Raw genomic sequence first — 18,574 nt, 5'->3', positions numbered from 1 at the left:
AAAATTTTTGCCAGAAAACCTGACAGACAAAAGGCAACGAGAAACAAGGATATGGGAAATTAGGGGGATGGCAGAATATGAAGTGGAAGTGTTCCTCCAGACCTCTTTGCAGTGTGACCGAGGAGTCCAGAGTGCTCTCTAACTTTTCATGCCACTACCCCTTAACTTTTCAAGCCATACTATCCATGGCCCAGTTCTTTGCCTCTCCATTCCCACTCCCCAGTAATACACCAAGTGATCTGGCTACTATGGTCTGAGATAGCTTTATAAGGAGAGAATCTATTATGGATTCTCAGCAACTCTCTTAAACATTTCCAAAAGTGAATTGGACTTGGGAGCATCTAGGGTTGCCAGGACCAGATGATCCCAGGTGCTGAGATTTCAGGGGCTGGAATAGGCCCACATCATCTACCGATAATGCTTTGTGATGTCACATGAGTGGAACTTGTGATGTCATTCAGCAGGATACCTTAAACATCAACAACCATTGCAAAGAGTGTGCTAATCAAATCGAAAATACTCAGTCTGATCCGTGTGTGTGTGTGTGTGTGTGTGTGTGTGTGTATATATATATATATATATATATATATATGCATATATATGCTTGCAAACACTTTCTGACTTTTGTATTAAGAGGGTCTGAGGACTGGAGAAAGCCAGACCTAAGAACCCTAAGACCTGGCAACCCTAGGGGCATCAATTTCTCCTGATTTGAGAAGAATTGGTCATAAGCAGTGGGAGTTTCTTGCAAATCATGTCATTCCCTCCCCACCTTGTTTAAAAAGTATTCCACTATCTTCCTGTTAGTAAATTGTGATGGTGTGGCCTTTACCATGATAATTCACTTTTATGTTCACTGCGTAGGTTGGGATGCTGTTCTGACCAAGCAACAACAAAAGTTCACATGCTACAAAACCTCACCTTGTAAACTGTGTCCTCTCCCTATTGTGGCCATTTCTATGTTATCAAAGAGAAAGGGAATGAACAGGGACATTTTCTTTTCTTGTATCTGGATGTTCTGCAAGGACTTCTCTTACAGAGTGCTTGCAAAAACCCTCAGAGGTCTCTGCAGATGCCTGTGAGAGCACACCCAACTACAGGAAAATAGCTGGATGCATGTTCACACATCCCCCTACTTTCCAACAACATGGAAATGGCTGTGTTTGACGGGCTTACAATATTAATTGTTTAAGTGGGGGGTAGTATCAGGAGATGCAGTTATAGTGACATAGCTACACGATACATGTATATCTCCTGATACAGGATCTGAGGCATTGTGTATGCACCATCATATGCAGGTGCGCTTTATGCGGCTGTCAGCATATGCTGAAAGCTGCATGGGGAGAAGGGGCGGTGCATCCCATAGGGAACAATAGGGCACGCGCCCATGGTGCACGTGTGCCACTGCACCACCACACCACCACATGCACAAGCCCCATTCAATTGGGGCTCGGGCATTGGCGGAATTTGCCTTACGCGAGGGAGTCCGGAACAGATCCTCCACGTAAAGTAAGGGCACACTGTATTTAAAATGAGCTGTATAAATATTTATGCTTGGACTTCTGAAATTTTTTACAATAAAAAACATGAGGGGAAACCATCAAAGCTTGTCTAAATGACTGGGAGACTGTGGCTGAACTGAACACAGCCAGGCATGAGTGTCAATGGAAGAGTCAAGAGAAAGGCAACCCAAGCTGAAGACCCATTTCAGTCTTGAGACTACTTGATCTGACCCAGTAGTTCACTGCCTCATGGCTAGTGTTCTTTGTTCATCTCTTAACTATCTAAGGCCTAATTCCCACTTACCTCTTGATTCGATTCCTGCACTGATTCCTTAAACCGGTTCGGCAAACACAGTGGTTCCCACTATGTTTGCACCGGTTTCAAGAATTGGTGCAGGAAGCAACAGCCGTGGCTTCCCCGCCATGCCTCCCTCCATCCTCCTGGCCATACTGGGGGCGGAGGAGAGGCTTGGGCGGAAGGAAAGAGGCAGGCTAGGAGGACTGAGGACAGAGCAGGCATGTATGGCTGGGAGGCCAGGGAAGCCACTGCCAGTGGGAACCAGGGTGGATTCAAATCCGATTCGAATCCGCCTGGTTCCCACTTAGGCTAAATCAATTTATTTCCAAATAAATTGATTCAGCCCCAAAAATACCCAGCGTCTTTTTGACTTGCGTTAAATTGATAAAAACGGGCAAAAACCATGCCCCCCCCTTCCAAATCGCTTCAGTGATTCAAATTAAGTGGGAACCATGGTGGTTTAAAACAGATCATTTGGAATCACGATCCGGTTTAAATCTTAGTGGGAACAAGGCCCATATTTGTAGAAAGAGACTAGTGAGTGTTAACTGTCAACTTTGGATGACTGTCTCCAAATGGGTAGTACAGTAACTGTATTTTCAGACATTCATCAGGCATATCTATGAGGCAAATTATGACAGTTGAATCAGCAAGAAAGCAGATATTTCCAGGCTGGAAGAGTTCCTTTGATGGGATGATGTACAGCAGGGATGAGGAATGTGTGAACCTCTTAAAGTAATGTATTATTCTGAAAATTTGAGTAATTTTTATTTTTTACTTTGGCTAATTATTAAAAAAAAGTTTGCCAAGCTATGGGGCTAATAAACCTCTGGACCTGAAGTGACAGTTTCTCAATGGCTTTCTCCACAACTGATTCAGATGCCTTTTTATCTTCATGTAGTAGGCTTCTGGTTCTAGTGATGCCTTTCTTTTGCTCCCAAGGGACAGAGACCAGGCCCAAAGTCACATGTTATCCTAAACAATGCTAGGGTTGCAGATTTGCCATTGAGTGTCCTAGAAAGCCAATGGATGTAGTTGTGAGACAAGATCGTGTCCTCCGAATTCCTAGAACAAACGACAGAGCCCTGACACAAATAGTTTTGTGATAATTTTTTTGTCAATCTCTTTTGGAAAAAAATATACAAAAACCCAAGAACCAACATGGTAGACATTTCAGCAAAAGTACAGAGAGGGGCTTCATTCCTCAAAGGAAACACGCAATGGGTTATCACCATGCTAGAAAAATGAGATGCAACAGGAAAGCCCTAGGACAAAAAGACAGACCAGAAAACTAGTCTTTTCATTTCCCCCCTTTGAACTATTAACAATACTGTGCAAAGTGAAAACAAGTTTTTGGATACAAATCCATTACATTATGACTCACAAAATGGAGACGTTGCCTGTTCTTGTGATGACCAAGCAGGCACTTCTATGGGAAAGGCATCATAGCCAAATCTATTAAGATGTAAAAGATGGCCTGTGTTATACATTTACCATATAAGAAGCAACCAAGTCCTGCTGATTTAGAAGGCCCCCTCTGTTCAAACAAAGAAAGCTGCTGGCAGAGGGTTTTATTTACTATGTTATTTTTATGGCAGTTATTCTTCCCTGGCAGTTGGAGAGGAAAGAGTAGGGAAGCTAAGTTGCACATGGTCACTAGAGATAACAAAAGAGGGAGAAAGCTCGCTGTCAGCTCCTCCCATGCTGAGAGGGATGGAAGCTTTCAGAGTTTTGAACAGGCACAAATTAGGCTGCTTTTCATGTGGTTACATGTCACACTCAGCCTGGATCTAATTTCCCATTCACACTGTTGACATGAATGGTGTTACTTTAGATTAGCACCAGTTGAACCGAGTCACAAATTTATTTGCCTATGACTCCTTGGTAGGCTGTTGCATGATGTTCTAATGCGGCAATGAAACAATTTACACTCCTCCTATTAAAACAAGAACACTAGGTGGATCCACCCGGATAGCTTCAAACTTTCAAGACACTGAGGTGCACTGAATTCCAAATATATATTACTTAAGAGTCAGATATATTTGCTCCAAGGACAAGTGCCACTTCCAGAGCCACCCATGTCTTAAAATGCATGCATTTGCCACAAACAAAGGGTTACACACGTCTATTACACAGTGAAATGAGCATTTTGGTAGCACTCTAGAAAATGACTGGATGATCATGTCTGTGAAGTTTCCTACATGAAGGTTTTCTGCCTCTAAGCAGAGCATAAGAAACATGACTTTGTTTTTAAAAAAATCCCACTCTGAGGTGGACTTGAGCTTACTGTAGACCACTGTTCTTTGGTCCATGACTGCAACAATACTTTCACATTCCCCTAAGGTCACATCTTGTGGCTGTATCCCAAAAAGCCATAGAAAAAATTTGCTAGTTCTTTTCAGGATTAATTAGCACAATTATTTTCTGGAACAAATTTACTAGGTTCTTGATTCTACAAAACTGCTGTTAAACAAACAAAAAAGTCTTAACATTAACTTTGGCACATACACTGCAGTTACGTGTTCAGATTAGTCCATGGCAGTGATCTTAATATGCACATGTATGGCCAAATTTTCTCCATAATTTCCATGGCAACAGCTCCAAGGAGGTATGTTTTTTAGAAGTGGGTTCACATGAACATAGGACAGCAGCTAGGAAGACTACAAACGGGGAAAAGCCACAAGGAGCACTGTGTAGAGTGTGTACATAGACTCAGCACCTCAGGGCCGAGGAGGCTAGTAAGCAGTTTCTGGAGTAAGCAACCTGAAGTTTGCACACCTTGAGCACAATCCATTAAAACTTCCTGAGCAAGCTCCATGGAGATGCATGGGAATCCTAAAAAAACAGGGGTTCAGGGGCCCTTGTCCAAAACCTATTCACACCTATAGGTTTCATACAGGAAGAAGAGAAGTTCACAATAGACGAGTCCGCAGTCATATCCTAACCATGCTGGATTAGGACTCAACCATACCTATTTCTCATAATCAATTGCCTAAGGAACTAGATGTCAGTTCCGCTGTGGCAACTCTTGACTAACTTCACCAAAATGAAGAGGGATTACTGCAGAATTGCGCCAGCAGGACTGAATCTGGTCCTCCTACCTACTGGAAGCATTTTCCCTGGTAACAAAAAGGTAGAAGTGAATTAGTATTATAATTATCATTTGATTTATTGTATATAAAACAAAACCAAAAAAAGGTCTGTGTACAAATATCACAAAACATCAACAATTCCCAAAGATGTAGTGCCTCAGAACACATTTTAAACAAGAAAAAGTATCTCGTGTTGTTGTTTTTTAAAAAAACTTTTTTTGTTTGTTCTTTCTTTTTAATTTTCTTTTGTCTTAAAATCTGGTTTAAATATATTAAAGCTGACCAAAAAAGGGGGGAAAATTTTGAGGGCGAGCTACATCACTTCCTCATACAAAAATGTACAAAACATTAGCTTCTAACTAGACATAACATAATACTGGTCGGCACAGTCTGACAATTAGTATAACTGTGTGTTGTTGTGGGAGTATTGTAACGGAGGAGGGCGATAAAAAATAGCTTCTCTTGTCATCTTTCAGATCAGGTTACTTCAGTCATAGAGGCAGAATGATTCTATGGAAAAAGAGAGAGGACAAAAAGCACAGAACAGTTTTTAGTATGATATGCTGTAGTCAGTGCTATCAAGATTAGGATAAGTAACAAAAAATGACCTTATCCAAGAGAAAATCCAGTGCATATAGTAAGACTACTCATTTTACACTGCAAAACCTCATCTAACACAGCCATCACCAACTTGATGTTCTCCCAATTGGTTGGTCAAGGGATGACGGGAGTTGTAGTCTTACACATCTGGAGTGTGCCAGGTTAGAGAATGCTGTGTAAACGTATTTATTACAGCCATCCCTTGTCCAAAGATGTCAGGTTTTTAAGGCCTTGCGGCTAAGCCTTTAATATCAGATTGACAGAAGGATCACCAACTCTGGATGTCAAAAAATATGTGTGACAGCAGAGGAAAAGCTTGAGACAACTGAAGGGCTCAGGCCTGGTGGACTGCAGTGGGGAAAAAGAAAGGACCTAAAAGTGATGTGTAGAGTCTACACTTGGATTCCAACTGGTATAGGACAAAGGATCTGCAAGGACAAGGATCTAACACAGTGGGAGAACCTGGATGTCAGGCTAAATTATTGTTAAGTGCAATAAGAATGGCCCACCACAATAGTTCTGCCCCCATGCGCTCTCCTTCCTTTCTTTCCCTTTGGCATGGCTATGAAGAATTTAGAGATTTAGGTGTACTGCTTTAAAAAAACCCCTCTAAAACTCCAGCTTCTTGAGTCATCCAAACTGACCAGTTATGGTTTACTGTAACTATATTTGGAGAAGCCAATTGCAAATTAGGAGTTAAGATGCTGACTTGGTTCAAAAAACCCTAGTTATGGTTTATTTGGGGTTTGGACCATGCTAACCTGTGATAGTTCACAGGTATTAGAAATGAACACCTCTGACTTCCCCATGACTGAAATCCCTTCTCACATATGCACTGGAGAATGGGAGAAGAGGGGAACTGTGCAAGCCCAACCTTTATTGCAGCTTCACTTAGCATGACATCCAGATGTGGACACTCCCTATAGCTGCTGTTTCCAAATTGCCATGGTTGGCTGCTGCAAGCCACAGCTCCCTCCTCTTTTCAATAAGTTCATAAAATGGGAAAACAAAGTTCAAAGGGGCAGGGTAGATGGCACCTGTGCACTCAGTGTCTCCAAAGGGCTTTCCACTCTTGGAAATGCCATCAGGGGCACTCCTCGATGTTCATCAGGCTTTGATTTAGAAGGAGTTCCATGTGTTCCTTTGAAGTTGTGAACCACACATATTCCCTGTGGGACAGAGAAGGAAGGAAAGGGGAAGAGAAAGACAAACATGGTCACCACCAGCCTCACCACCTTCACCTCCACCATCACAACCTTCACCCCTCCTCCATCCCTGGAACAATCATAGGCCTGAATTCTCTTGTTAATCCCAACTAGAGCACACTCATTGAATAGAGCCAATGCCCATTAAAACTCTATCATTAAAGGATTCTATTCTTGTGGTGGCTATGAATAGCATGCTGGCCATAAAGTGCCTATATTAGAAGATGATGGTTAAAACTTTCACTGAAGGTCTCACCAGGTGGCTTTTGGCCCATCACTCCTCCTCAGCTGGTCCAACTTGGGAGGTTCTTGTAAGGATAAGCTGAGAAGGAGGAGCTCTAAAAGCACCATGAGCTTCTTAGAATAAAGGTGGGATAGAAATGTAACAAACAATTTATATTATGTCTGTGGTTCCCAAACTGTGCGGCGGGACCCACAGGAGGACATGAGAGTTGCTCAAGAGAGGAAAACATTTGGAAGTCCTGATTCCTCCTCCTCTTCCCCCAATTTTTCTGCCCTGATAGGGAAGAAAAAGTCAAGGAGGGCACTTGGAGCCCTTTTTAAGGGAAGAAGAGAAGGAAAGCTATTACCTTATAAAACGTTAAAATATGAATATACATGCATTTGTGAATAAAATTAGACACATTAAAAAAACCAAAATAATTTTATTCCTATCCTATGTCGAGTGGGATGCGTGTGTGACATCCACATGTAGATCACAAGAGTTAAAAGTTTGAGAATCTCTGTACTAGGTGGTTGTCACATGAAGTAAGATGGGCAACTGTTTTTCTTTCTTTCTTTAAAAAGTCTTGAGAAATACTTTTTCTTGAAAAAAGGAGCTTTGCCTGGGTCAGTGGTTGCTATCTAGGTGGCAAAAAATACCGAAGATTAATTTTCAAGTGAGGGAAAGGAATAGTGCAAGCCATTCACCTACCAGAAACAGAGCTACTGCACTCCCCAAGATGAAGCCTGCAATGACATCCGAACAGTGGTTTCGATATTCAGAAACTCGGTTCAGTCCAGTGAGGAATGCGGTGCAAAGAGTCCCCAGGCACAATACTGGCTTGGCAAGCCTACTGCTTTTTGTCTTGATGGTGCTGGTGATGTACATCTGAAACACATCCAAAACAAATCACCCTCTGAGACTCCAGATAAGCCTTCTCCCTTCAAGCTGTGATCATCCTCTCTACTCACACCACCTATGAACTGTTCCACACAACTGTGAGAAGTAGATATTCAATGAGCTCAAAAATACACTTTTTTTCTTTTCTACATGTGGAATGGAGAGTGGAACATACCAATAAACATTTCAGTGGCAGCCAAGAGTTTTCATATCAGGGGTGCCCCTTTGAGTTTACTTCCATTTTAAAGGTGTGACCAAAGATGCTGAACACTCTTTCATGCACCCACAGGTCCAAATAGGTCAGAATTCTTGTCTGACCATGCAATGACCCAAATCTCCTCAATTCCACTTTATGAACAGTCCAGTCTCTTCCGCCCATTTCTATGTTGCTGGCAAGTGGGGAGATAAGCATCTGCAGAGAGCTCGCTCGGACCCCCAGCAGTCTCTGCAGATGCCTGTGACAGTGCATTTAGCTACAGGGAAATTGCTGGATGCTTCCTTATTGTTTTCTCCACTTTCCACAAACAAGAAAAAGGATGTGCTGGGAGAACTCTGCTGCTTACAATGTGATTTTTTTTTTTAGATTAACATTAGAAGACATTGCTAGGGAGATGTAGCTACATGAGAGATGTACATCTCATGAAACAGGATCTTGGACAATCTTTTTCTTATTTGCTTACTTTTAGCAAGAAATGAAAGGGACAGAACTGGGGACTTGTGAGACCAGAAAAGGGAAAGTCCACAAACTCCCAACAATACATAATTTCTGATTGGTTTTAAACAAAGGAATAAAGTCAATGTTGGCAAGGGGATTCTGGGAGCTGGAATCCAAGAAAAGTAACATTTTCCGTCTTTGTGGAAGTGGTTTTCTAGCATTTCATGAAAATAAGATAATTGGTTATTTGCATATGTTTCATTGACTTAACTCATGGCGACAAACAAACACTTTTGCCACTTCCCCGGAGTCAGATAACTCTTCAAGCCCAGCAATGTTACTGGGTCTAGGTTAGTTTAGGCCTCTAGGGATAATAACTGTTACTCAAATGCCTCTTGATACACCTGTATCTGCACTGTAGAAGTAATGCAGTTTGACCTCGCTTTAATTGCCATAGCACAATACGATGGAATTGTGGGATTTGCAGTTTTGTGAGCTATTTGGCCTTCTCTGACAGAGAGTTCTGGGGCCACAACAAACGGCAAAGCCCAGGATTCCACAGCATGGAACCATAGCAGATAAAGTGGGATCAAACTGCATTATTTCTGTAGTGCAGATAGTCTGAGGTTGCATCCGCACTGCAGAAATAATCCAGTTTGACACTACTTTAACTGTCATGGTTCAGTGCTATGAAATTCTGGGAACTGTAATTTTGAGACATTTAGCCTTCTCTGTCAGAGAGCTCTGGTGCCACAAGAAACTACAAATCCCAGAATTCCATAGCATTGAGCCATGACAGTTAAAGTTGTGTCAAACTAGATTATTTCTGTAGTGAAGGTGCAGCAGTGAGATAGCTATACTTCTGTGTGTTTTATAATGTCTGTTTTATACAGTTGGCTCTCCTTATGCACGGATTTTTTATCCATGGATTCAAGCATCCACAGAAAGCATAAATTCCAAATAGCAAACCTTGATTTTGCATTTTATGTAAGAGACACCATTTTGTTGTGCCATTTGATTGAATAGGACTTAAGCATCCATGGATTCTGTTATCCACGAGGGTCCTGGAACCAAACCCCAGGGGATAACAAGGGCCCATTGTAAATATAATGAGCTATATCCAATGTTAGTCCTAACAAGAGAAGACCTGTGAAAAGAATTAGCCTTGTTACTTTGAACTAAGTGGAATCCTACTGATGCATCTACTGTAGGTAGGACTAATATTGGATTCATCCCAATACAGATAAGATACACACAGGTACAAAATACTCAAGCAACAAAACTGAATCACAGATGCATCTAGATTTCAATAATAGACTACAGATTTTACTAGGCAGCTTCTTATCAATTGCTACTTAACAACTAGGAATAGTCTTACATGGTTTTACATGGAAAAGAAGACTGATACAGGTTCTAAATAAATATCTGTATTCATGCAAACTATTTTTCACTCTTCCCTGCCCTTCATGTTTTCCTATTTTTAGCCTGAGAATCAAATTAAGTTACTCAACAGGGGAGTTGGAGATGTTCAAGAACCAGGGAAAGTGTTGACTCTTCACAACTCAGCAGGATTGTATTTATTTTCTGATAGGCCAGTGAAAATTACCAGTTTGAACATGCAGTAATGTCAATCCTGGTGTGATAACTGGTCTTTCCACATCATAGAGTTTATTTGTCCTTCTAACAGAAAAAGGTATACTAGGAACAGAATGAGGAAAGAAGCTGTTCGGAGAGTGAATCCGTCTATGATTATGAAGCTAGAGAATGGGTTAAGAGGTGGCAGTTGGGAACCCCAAGGCACTCCAGGCACAGCAAAATTGAACCCAAGAAGCATAAAGGTGGATGAGGTCTAACAGAGCAGCTGATGACAGATTCTAAAGGACATCAGAACCAATTTTTTTCTGAAGACCTTTAGATCACAAGTGCTCTTTAAGAGAAGAAATTTCATCTCAGTTTCACAGTAAGTGTTTTGCAAGATGCGTGGAAAATACACTCTGTAATACACTCTTTGATGGAGCTTGGAATCGACCTGTTGATTAACTTGTTAAATTTACAGGGACAAAAAGAGTCACTTTGAAAGGGTCAGTAACAAAATGTGCTGCCGTGAGGTCAACCGTGACAGCCACTGTGGCATTCTCTGCAAATCCCATGGTCTGCCTTCATACTAACATCTTGATCAACAAAGTTAATTAATGATATAGCAATGAATTTAATTAGTTCAATTATCAGCATTTATGTCCCATGCCATGAAAGTCTCACAATATGGAGAAAAAAGTACCTGGAAAAAGGGCAGATGGAAATGAGGATGGTTACATCTGGGAAAGTTACTTTTTTGGACTACACCTCCCTGAATCTCATAGCGACTGCAGATACAAACTGGATTCCAGACTATAGTAGGGCAGGTACAAATGGATGACTGAATGTGGAAGATGGAGAGCATGGAAGTTAAAAACCAAACAAAGAAAACCCTCAAATATATATAAATCAGAAGCCCAGGGAAATGAGGTACCATGACCCAAAGCTTATGATAATGGGAACCCCTATCCAAATCTGCTGAGAGTGCTCAGTGCTGTATATCTAGGAGAGTCTCTCTTGCTGTGAAGCTTGACACAAGCATACAGAAACAAAGTTGGATGGTGGCTCAGAGTGATTCAGCTCAGGTTGCAAGGACTCTCTTTAAAACAAAGATCTCAGCTTTCTCTTTAGAAAGGCAAATCATAATCCCTAGCCAGTATAACCAATTGTGAGGTGGGGTTGCATGGGATGGGAATTAAGAGTCCAATCAAATTTGGTGGCCCACAAGTTGCCAAACCCTGCTTCACAGGAAAATTTCTCTACAGGAGCCAAAAACGACAAAACCAAGGCAGAAGCTGTAATCATCCTATCTTGAACAGTTCCAGCAAGAGGTGCTCACATAACAGGTGGCTTAACATTTTGGTGTTAAAAACAAGTAGAAGGTCAGTAGAGTATTCAAAAAGCTAAAACAAAAGATGGGGAACATAATGGAGAAAGGCACAGCTTTATGTACTTACTGTAGCATATAAGGCTGAATAAATACTTAGAGCAGCATGTTTGGATGGAAACGATCTCCTTGCCTTCTCAATCACCTCCTGGTCACCGGTGCAGATATTCCCATTGTTAACAAACTGAAGGTGAGCCCGGCAGTCACTCCCAGTATAGTTGGGTTTACACACAGTCAGGAAATAGGGTGCCAAATTTCCCGTCACAACCTGGCCAGCGTTTACGAATATGTCAGTGGCAAAAAGGCCAAACGCAAATACACCTGTGGCAAGAGAAAGGTTTAAAAAACAACAAGAAAACTTAGGTCACTATGGATGATGCCTGGAATATGAGAGAGATCGCAGAAAGATGAACCATCCCCCCCCCCTCCAAACACCAGTATGCATCCACAAAGAGGAAACCTTGCTATGGGACCGGAAAAGAAATTGCAATTACAGTAATTGTTCATTTCTGGGAGAGTATCTTTGGAATAATTACTGTATTGCAAGAAAAACATGATTTTGTCACAGGAGCCTATGAATGTGCTGTATATCAAACATCATTATCTAGCTTCACATTCACAATACTGAATAGAGATGGCACTCCAAAATTTCAGATGAGAGTCCTTCCCAGCCTTGATTGCACTGATGGGGAACATCTGGTCTTCAGATATTACTGGACTACAACTTCCATCAGCCCCTGCCAGCATAGCTCATAGTGGAGATGATAGGAGATGTAGTTCAATATCACTTGGAGGACAGTTCAACATCATATGGAGGGCTCCCTATCTCATGCTTTATGGCATGTAGAAGTTGTGCCCCTCCAGATGTTGGACTAAAACTCATCATCTCTTTCCACTGTCTATGGTGACTGATGGAAGTTAGAGGCTGAAAGACCACACTTTCCTCATCCCTGCATTGGTATTCTACCGCTTAATTCTCTCGTGGCTTCAGTGATAGGGGAATGTAAAAAAACAAACAACAATGGGGAAGAATAGGTAGGAATAACCATGGCAATACTGTCACCACCACACTATTTTGGTATTTGAACAAGGCTTTTTCCTTATAATTTCATTTATGCATTTTTGTTACCAGAGCAGTAGGGATGAAACCAAAATGAAGCAGCAACTACACTTCCAGAAACATGAGAAAGGTTCTGTTCAAACAATTCTATGTTCTGGGGAGTTTCAGGGAGGCTCATGTCTTTGAACTGGTGACACTGATAAAGGAAACCATATACAAAGCAAAATATTGGAAACCAACTAGGCTAGGCATGGGTAGCCCTTGGAAGGGAGATGTCTAGGGAATACCAAGTGCCCATGGTTTTCAGGAAAGCTGATGTGCAGGACAAGCCTCTCCCTCTCATGTGCTAGGGACCAGTACCATATTTGTACCCATTGACTTCAATTGTTTTTTGTTCTTTCCTGGAAATTCCCCATAGACTGGAAGTGGCAATGATCCAGGGACCACCACTTTGTGTAGCACTATTGTAGACTAGATTTCAGAGAAAGGCAATGGCAAACCACCTCTGAGTATTTCTGATGCAAGAAAACCCCATGAAATTCATGGAGACTTGAAAGATGTGTGCCCACGCATGCATGTGCGTGCACACACATGTGCACTGCTCAGAAGATGAAAAAAAAAATCCAAAATTCATATTAGTGCCTATTTTTATTAGGCCAACCAAGAGGTCAAAACTATGTGTGCAGGTTTGTGAGATTTCCAGATTTGTCAGGAAAGATGTAACAAAAATCAGAGCACGGCTGGCTGGAAAAATGGACTCTCTGGGCTAATAATGGTATATGCATGTTGCTTTGGATGGAATTTGGGGAGGAAGAGCATCCAAATGATGCTCTAGAAGGTGATATGTTCTTCTTTTAGGTTTCCTTGAATTAATCCCCAGGAATGCCAGAAGCAAGAAAGGCTGCAAAGTCTCACCTTCCATTTTTGGAAAAACAACAATAACATTCCAGTGGTAAATTCAGCACTGCCTTAACATCTATAGACATTAACCTAATTTCAGAAGCTATAATGTGTATGGAAAACAGTTAAACTGAAGCAGTCCTAGAATTAAAAATCCCCAATAAACAATAGTTTAATAAAAAAAGAAAAAGGAAAAAAAAGAGGTACAGTATATAAAAATAACATAAAAAGGAAATGTTTCAGGACAAACCCCAATTAAAGCAAAAATTGCCGAGAAGCATCTCAATGCCACGTCCAAGAACAACCATTTTGCAATGTAAGTGCTGCCCAAGCGCTTTTAGCCCTGGTCCTCTAGGCAAGAATACTTGATGAGTTTATTGTGGCATGCAGAATGGGCTGGAGCAGCACAATGCACTGAGTGCCTCTTGCTCTTTATTAATGGCACTTTACTACACATCAATACCACCCAGAGGCTGTGAAAAGTTCAAGGGTATTTCTTTTTAATTTTAAAAAAATGATTTTTAATTGCCTCCTCTTTCATTTCCCAAAACCATCTAATAGCTTATATCCGCATTACCCACTAGGGTATTAGGAACTAAGGGAGTAAGATATAGTAGCTAAGAGTGAAAGGTGACCTATGAAATTCCAAGCTCAAATAGTTTCTTTTTTACAAACGTAGAAGGTGTCTTTACATAAACCATACCTCCCTTGCATTTTCTCCTGTTTCCCTAGTAATTAGCCACACGCATTTCCATTAATGTTCCTATTATTCTATGTAGATGGTATTAGTTCCCAGCTGCACAGACTGTATGTAACTATATTATTGTTGTTGTTGTTGCATAGGTGCATAAGCTGTCAAATATTTGCATAAGCTGTCAAATACTTTTAACACCCCCCCCAAAAAAAAACACCATCTAATGATGGCAGTTTACAGACTGCCGTTTTGGAGCGGTCTGTTCCCGCCCTTTTCCCTGCCAGATTGGGGCTTCAGCTGCCACAGCGGCAGCCTCTAAGACCCCAATCTGCCGCTTTCCAGGCCACGGGGAAGCGGCAAAAGGCCGCTTCCCTGCGGCCTGGAAAGGGGTGTCCTTGGGGCTTCATGTCCCAAGGACACCCCAACAGCGGCGGGGAAAGGAGAAAGGGGCCGCTTGGCCCCTTTCTCTTTTGTGACGCTGGCACAGCCGTGTAAAGGCTGCGCCAGCGCCACAAACCCAAGAAGGAGCTCTGTTTCAGAGCTCCTTACTGCGCCACGGAAAGGGCACCCCAGGCACCCTCGTGCAGTGCCTGGACGTCACCTCCGCGCCGCTCTGTTTGGAGGCAGCGCAGTCATGATGTCCCAATGGTGGCACCCATGTAGAATGGGCGCCACCATTTTGTACGTACTAGGTACATACTAGGGTTAGGGCATCTGGAAAGGATGCCCTTTCCTAACCCTAGTACGTACCTAGTACGTACTTTTTGCAGATCTGGAACACGCCGATGTTTCCAGGAGAACCACCTCCATGGCTTTGGTGAGTTCTGGGAATCAGACATCAGTGCAGATAAGGGAACCAAATCACTGGCAGAAGAGAGAAAAAGCCGGGCTGCGCTTTAAAGAGACCCCTTTGCAAAGCACAGGAAGTTTGAATCCAATGCACTTCTGGAGCTGCTTTTTTCACTCCTGCAACTAAGTGCCCAGAGGGAAAAACAATGGCGCTTGGCTGGCAGTGAGACAGCAAAGGGGTGGGCATGATCCTCTCCCTGCATACTAACCCCTCCCTTCCTGTGCTCCGAATTGAATCAACAGCAAGTTCCCATTGGCAGCTGGTAAAAAAAGACTGGTTCTTTTGAAAATTCGGGGGAAATTCCAGGTTCCAAAAGAACCAAGTTAAGGAAGATTTACACCGCCCCCGCTGCAATTCAGGTCAGGAAAAAATGGCAAAAGTGTAAACGACCACCTTTTAAACTGGTGTGCAAAGCGGTAGAAAACATGATGTGAACAACCCCCTAGGTTCTGCTTGATGAAGAAAAGCAACTTTCTGACTTGCATCGTCACAACCATATAGTTAGAAAGATATGATCAATGTTTGCTAAACTATGAGAAACCAGTTCAGCTAATGTGAGTACCACTTTGGTTTTAGCATAGCAGTATAGAATCTCTTGTCCCTATGGGTTAGCCTCCAGGGTATGGAGAAATGTAAGCAGCCTGAAAGTCTCTGATACCACCAGGGCATCTCGAATGAATGTGCCCTGGGCAGTTCTAAGTTGTAGGTGCTTCCAAAAGGCAATTTTGGGGAGTAAGAATGCTGACATGAAGTCATCAAATGATTTTCAGTAGTCTTCCTGATCAATAAGATGAATTAGAGTATTGATACCTAGGTCTATTTCATATCTTCTGCCCTGTTGGTTTGCCTCAAGTTTTTATGTCATGATTGCCCTAGTGTGAGGACTCCATATAAATACAGGTCAAAATCCAGAGATGTTTCCAAATCCTTCCAGCCTGCCTTGTAGCTATGACAGTAGAAGTATAAACATAGGATTTCTGAAGATTTTTAAAGTTCAGGACTACTCATTCCATTAGTGGTATTTGTTTTTTCTTTCAAGTTTTGCTCAATCAGAACATTCTGGGAAATATCTTAAACTGGTCTTGTAAATCACCTGTGACTGGATTACACCACCTTTATAGTGGATGGAAACACTGCAAATCCTTGGATATGAGATAGTCTGTATACATTCTTGGTCTGATTGCAAAATGGTCAACACATAATGGTAATTGTATCCTAGTATATTCCAATGTACTTAAACAACCAGCATGTCTGCACTGCAGTTTGGGAGACCAGTGAGGGGACACAAGTGCTCTCACTAAACACCTGCTCTTCCTTGATATCAATCTATTCATTTGGGTCCTGTACCAGGAGAAAAGTAGAATATACAACCAACCAACCAACCAACCAACCAACCAACCAACCAGTTCTGTAGTCCTCTGCCTCCTGTTCCTAGCTCTGGGAGCCAATGTAGCAAATGCCTAGAGTTCAGTGGAGATTTCACTGTGACAATGGATACAGCGTATTTGCACCATAAGAGAAGTTTATACTCTGGCTGAACATGTCCAAGTGCTTACACAGTGGTTATGTTCACACAGCTCAAGTAATATCCTCCTAATATTGATCACTGGGAGATACATAAATTATCATAAAAAACTAAACCAAACGCTTTGTCACAGAGAAGCATATGTATGTGCCTTTTTGCTTATTTCATTTTGCATTGAATTTATCATGTCTTACCTATAAATCGAATAATTCTCCGGAGTAATGGATTCAGGTAACAGCATTCTCCTGTCAAAATGGTTTTCTCCTGGACAATCAGGCTTTCTCTGGTGGACTTGATGAAATACATGGAGATCTCTCCAATAAAAATCTGCAAAAGGAGAAGTGAGGAATTGAAAATCACAAAGGGAAGTATGGGAGTCACTGAACCCAAGCCTACTTGCTATTGGAACTGACTATGTGCATCTAAGAATATAACATCACTCTAAACCTACTCCCAAATCCCTATTTGTTGACATAACAAAAATGTGGGAGTAGGGCATTTGTAAAAAGAATTGTGGCAGGTTAGCGGTGCTTAAGATTTCAGCACACAGTTTTTGACTAGAAACTCATTGAGGGATATCTGTGTTGGCCATGCAACAAATTAAACCAAAATCCAAAATCCATTAAATAGTGACACCTCTATTGGGCCAACTAAAAAGCACAAATCCATCATGCAAGCTCTGCTTCACTGGTGTCTTCATCAGGTTAAAAGCCCCCCCCCCCTTTTTTTTTTTTTCTAGTGTCATTATGTTTTGATGGTGCATAGTCCAAATTCTAGTTCTAGTGTGAGCAGTCTGGCTTATGTCCAGCGTGTTTTGCAGCAGAAATGAGGTATAACTATGTTACAGCAAATTTTAAAAAGTTAATTGTTGCTCCATATCTTCTGGGAAGATTCAGAGCCCCCAGTTTCCACGCTGTAATGACTGTGTGGCTGAGTGTCCCTCTATGTCACCCAATGCATCTGCCATCACTATGGGTCACTCATTCTGAGCATATGACTATCACTGGTCAACTTATGGTGGACATGCTGGCGGCCCAGTGGGACACCAGTGCAGACAGCCATGGTGGTGCAGAAATGCAGGACCAGGTAATGGGGGCAGTTCAAAGAAGCTGTGGCACCTGCTGTGGCAGTCCCGAGAGTATTCTGGTCAGTGAAGACTAGGCCTGAGATGTCTTAGCCTTCCATAGGATAGAGAGAGCCTGGATCCAAATGGAAGTTACTTTGCTGCTGCTAAAAGATCAGAAATTTTATTGTCTGTTTTTTATTGCCCTTTGTCCCCAGTTCTCATATGACCAAGAAGGGAAGTGGCCTCTGATTGCCTTGAGATCTTCCCAGACCATCTTAACTGACAGCAGCACCTCTGGGGTTTGGTTCCAGGATGCCCTGTAGACCTTCAGGTCTGTTCCATACCATTGTCACTTCCCTTCTCCTGTATGATTTTAAACATCTTTGCCTGATGCAAAAGCCAATGAAGTTTCAAAAGCTTGCATGATGGATTTTGTGCTTTTTAGTTGGTCCAATCAAGATATCACTGTTTTGTGGATTTTATCATTGTTCTTGCTCAGTATATCAGTACTTTTAAGCCAAAATGCTCAGTACTGAAAGTAACCTTCAAAGCCTCTGTTGCTTCCCCCTAGTGTGTTTCTATAGTCGTTGTCAGGATCATGGCCATGCATAATTGATGTTTTTGGACATGTATGTGTGAATGTGGGATGATGGGTTATGATATCTTATTGGTGATGCTGGGAAAAGAAAAAAGATTGTGTATCGGTAAGGCAGTCAGCATGGCGTAGCGGTTTGAGCGTTGGAGACCAGTGTTTGATTCTCAGCTCAGCCATGAAGCTCACTGGGTGACCTTGGGCAAGTCACATGCTCTCAGACTTGGGGAAAGGCAATGACAAATCTCCTTTGAACAAATCCTGCCCCATGATAGGTTTGCCTTAGGGTTCCCATAAGTTGGAAATGACTTGAAGGCACACACCACCACCATCACTAGAATAAAAATGCATTTTGTAGCATGCCTAGAAGTAATCAGGGATGGGATGGGTCTAACTGGCCTTAGGAAGAAATTTGGTCCAGTTAAGAATAGATAAGAGACACATGTCCAC

General features: G+C 42.0%; 1 protein-coding gene across 1 annotated transcript in view; it reads right to left on the bottom strand.

Moving 5' to 3' along the window:
- Window positions 1-2,879: 2,879 nt before the first annotated feature.
- The window catches only part of PLPPR1 (phospholipid phosphatase related 1), a 95,607-nt gene continuing 79,912 nt past the window's right edge, over window positions 2,880-18,574 (bottom strand). Inside the window, exons 4-8 of the mRNA XM_042455910.1 lie at window positions 16,661-16,793; window positions 11,508-11,758; window positions 7,632-7,808; window positions 6,530-6,661; window positions 2,880-5,402 (exon numbers count right to left, since the gene is read on the bottom strand). Coding sequence (XP_042311844.1) covers window positions 5,370-5,402; window positions 6,530-6,661; window positions 7,632-7,808; window positions 11,508-11,758; window positions 16,661-16,793 — 726 coding nt within the window. The 3' untranslated portion in view covers window positions 2,880-5,369. The remainder of the gene's footprint in view (window positions 5,403-6,529; window positions 6,662-7,631; window positions 7,809-11,507; window positions 11,759-16,660; window positions 16,794-18,574) is intronic.

The sequence above is a fragment of the Sceloporus undulatus genome, chromosome 2 (genome assembly GCF_019175285.1).
Source record: "Sceloporus undulatus isolate JIND9_A2432 ecotype Alabama chromosome 2, SceUnd_v1.1, whole genome shotgun sequence".
NCBI lineage: Eukaryota > Metazoa > Chordata > Lepidosauria > Squamata > Phrynosomatidae > Sceloporus > Sceloporus undulatus.
Note: the sequence above shows the minus strand (reverse complement) of the source record. Positions and strands in the feature narration are given on the sequence as shown.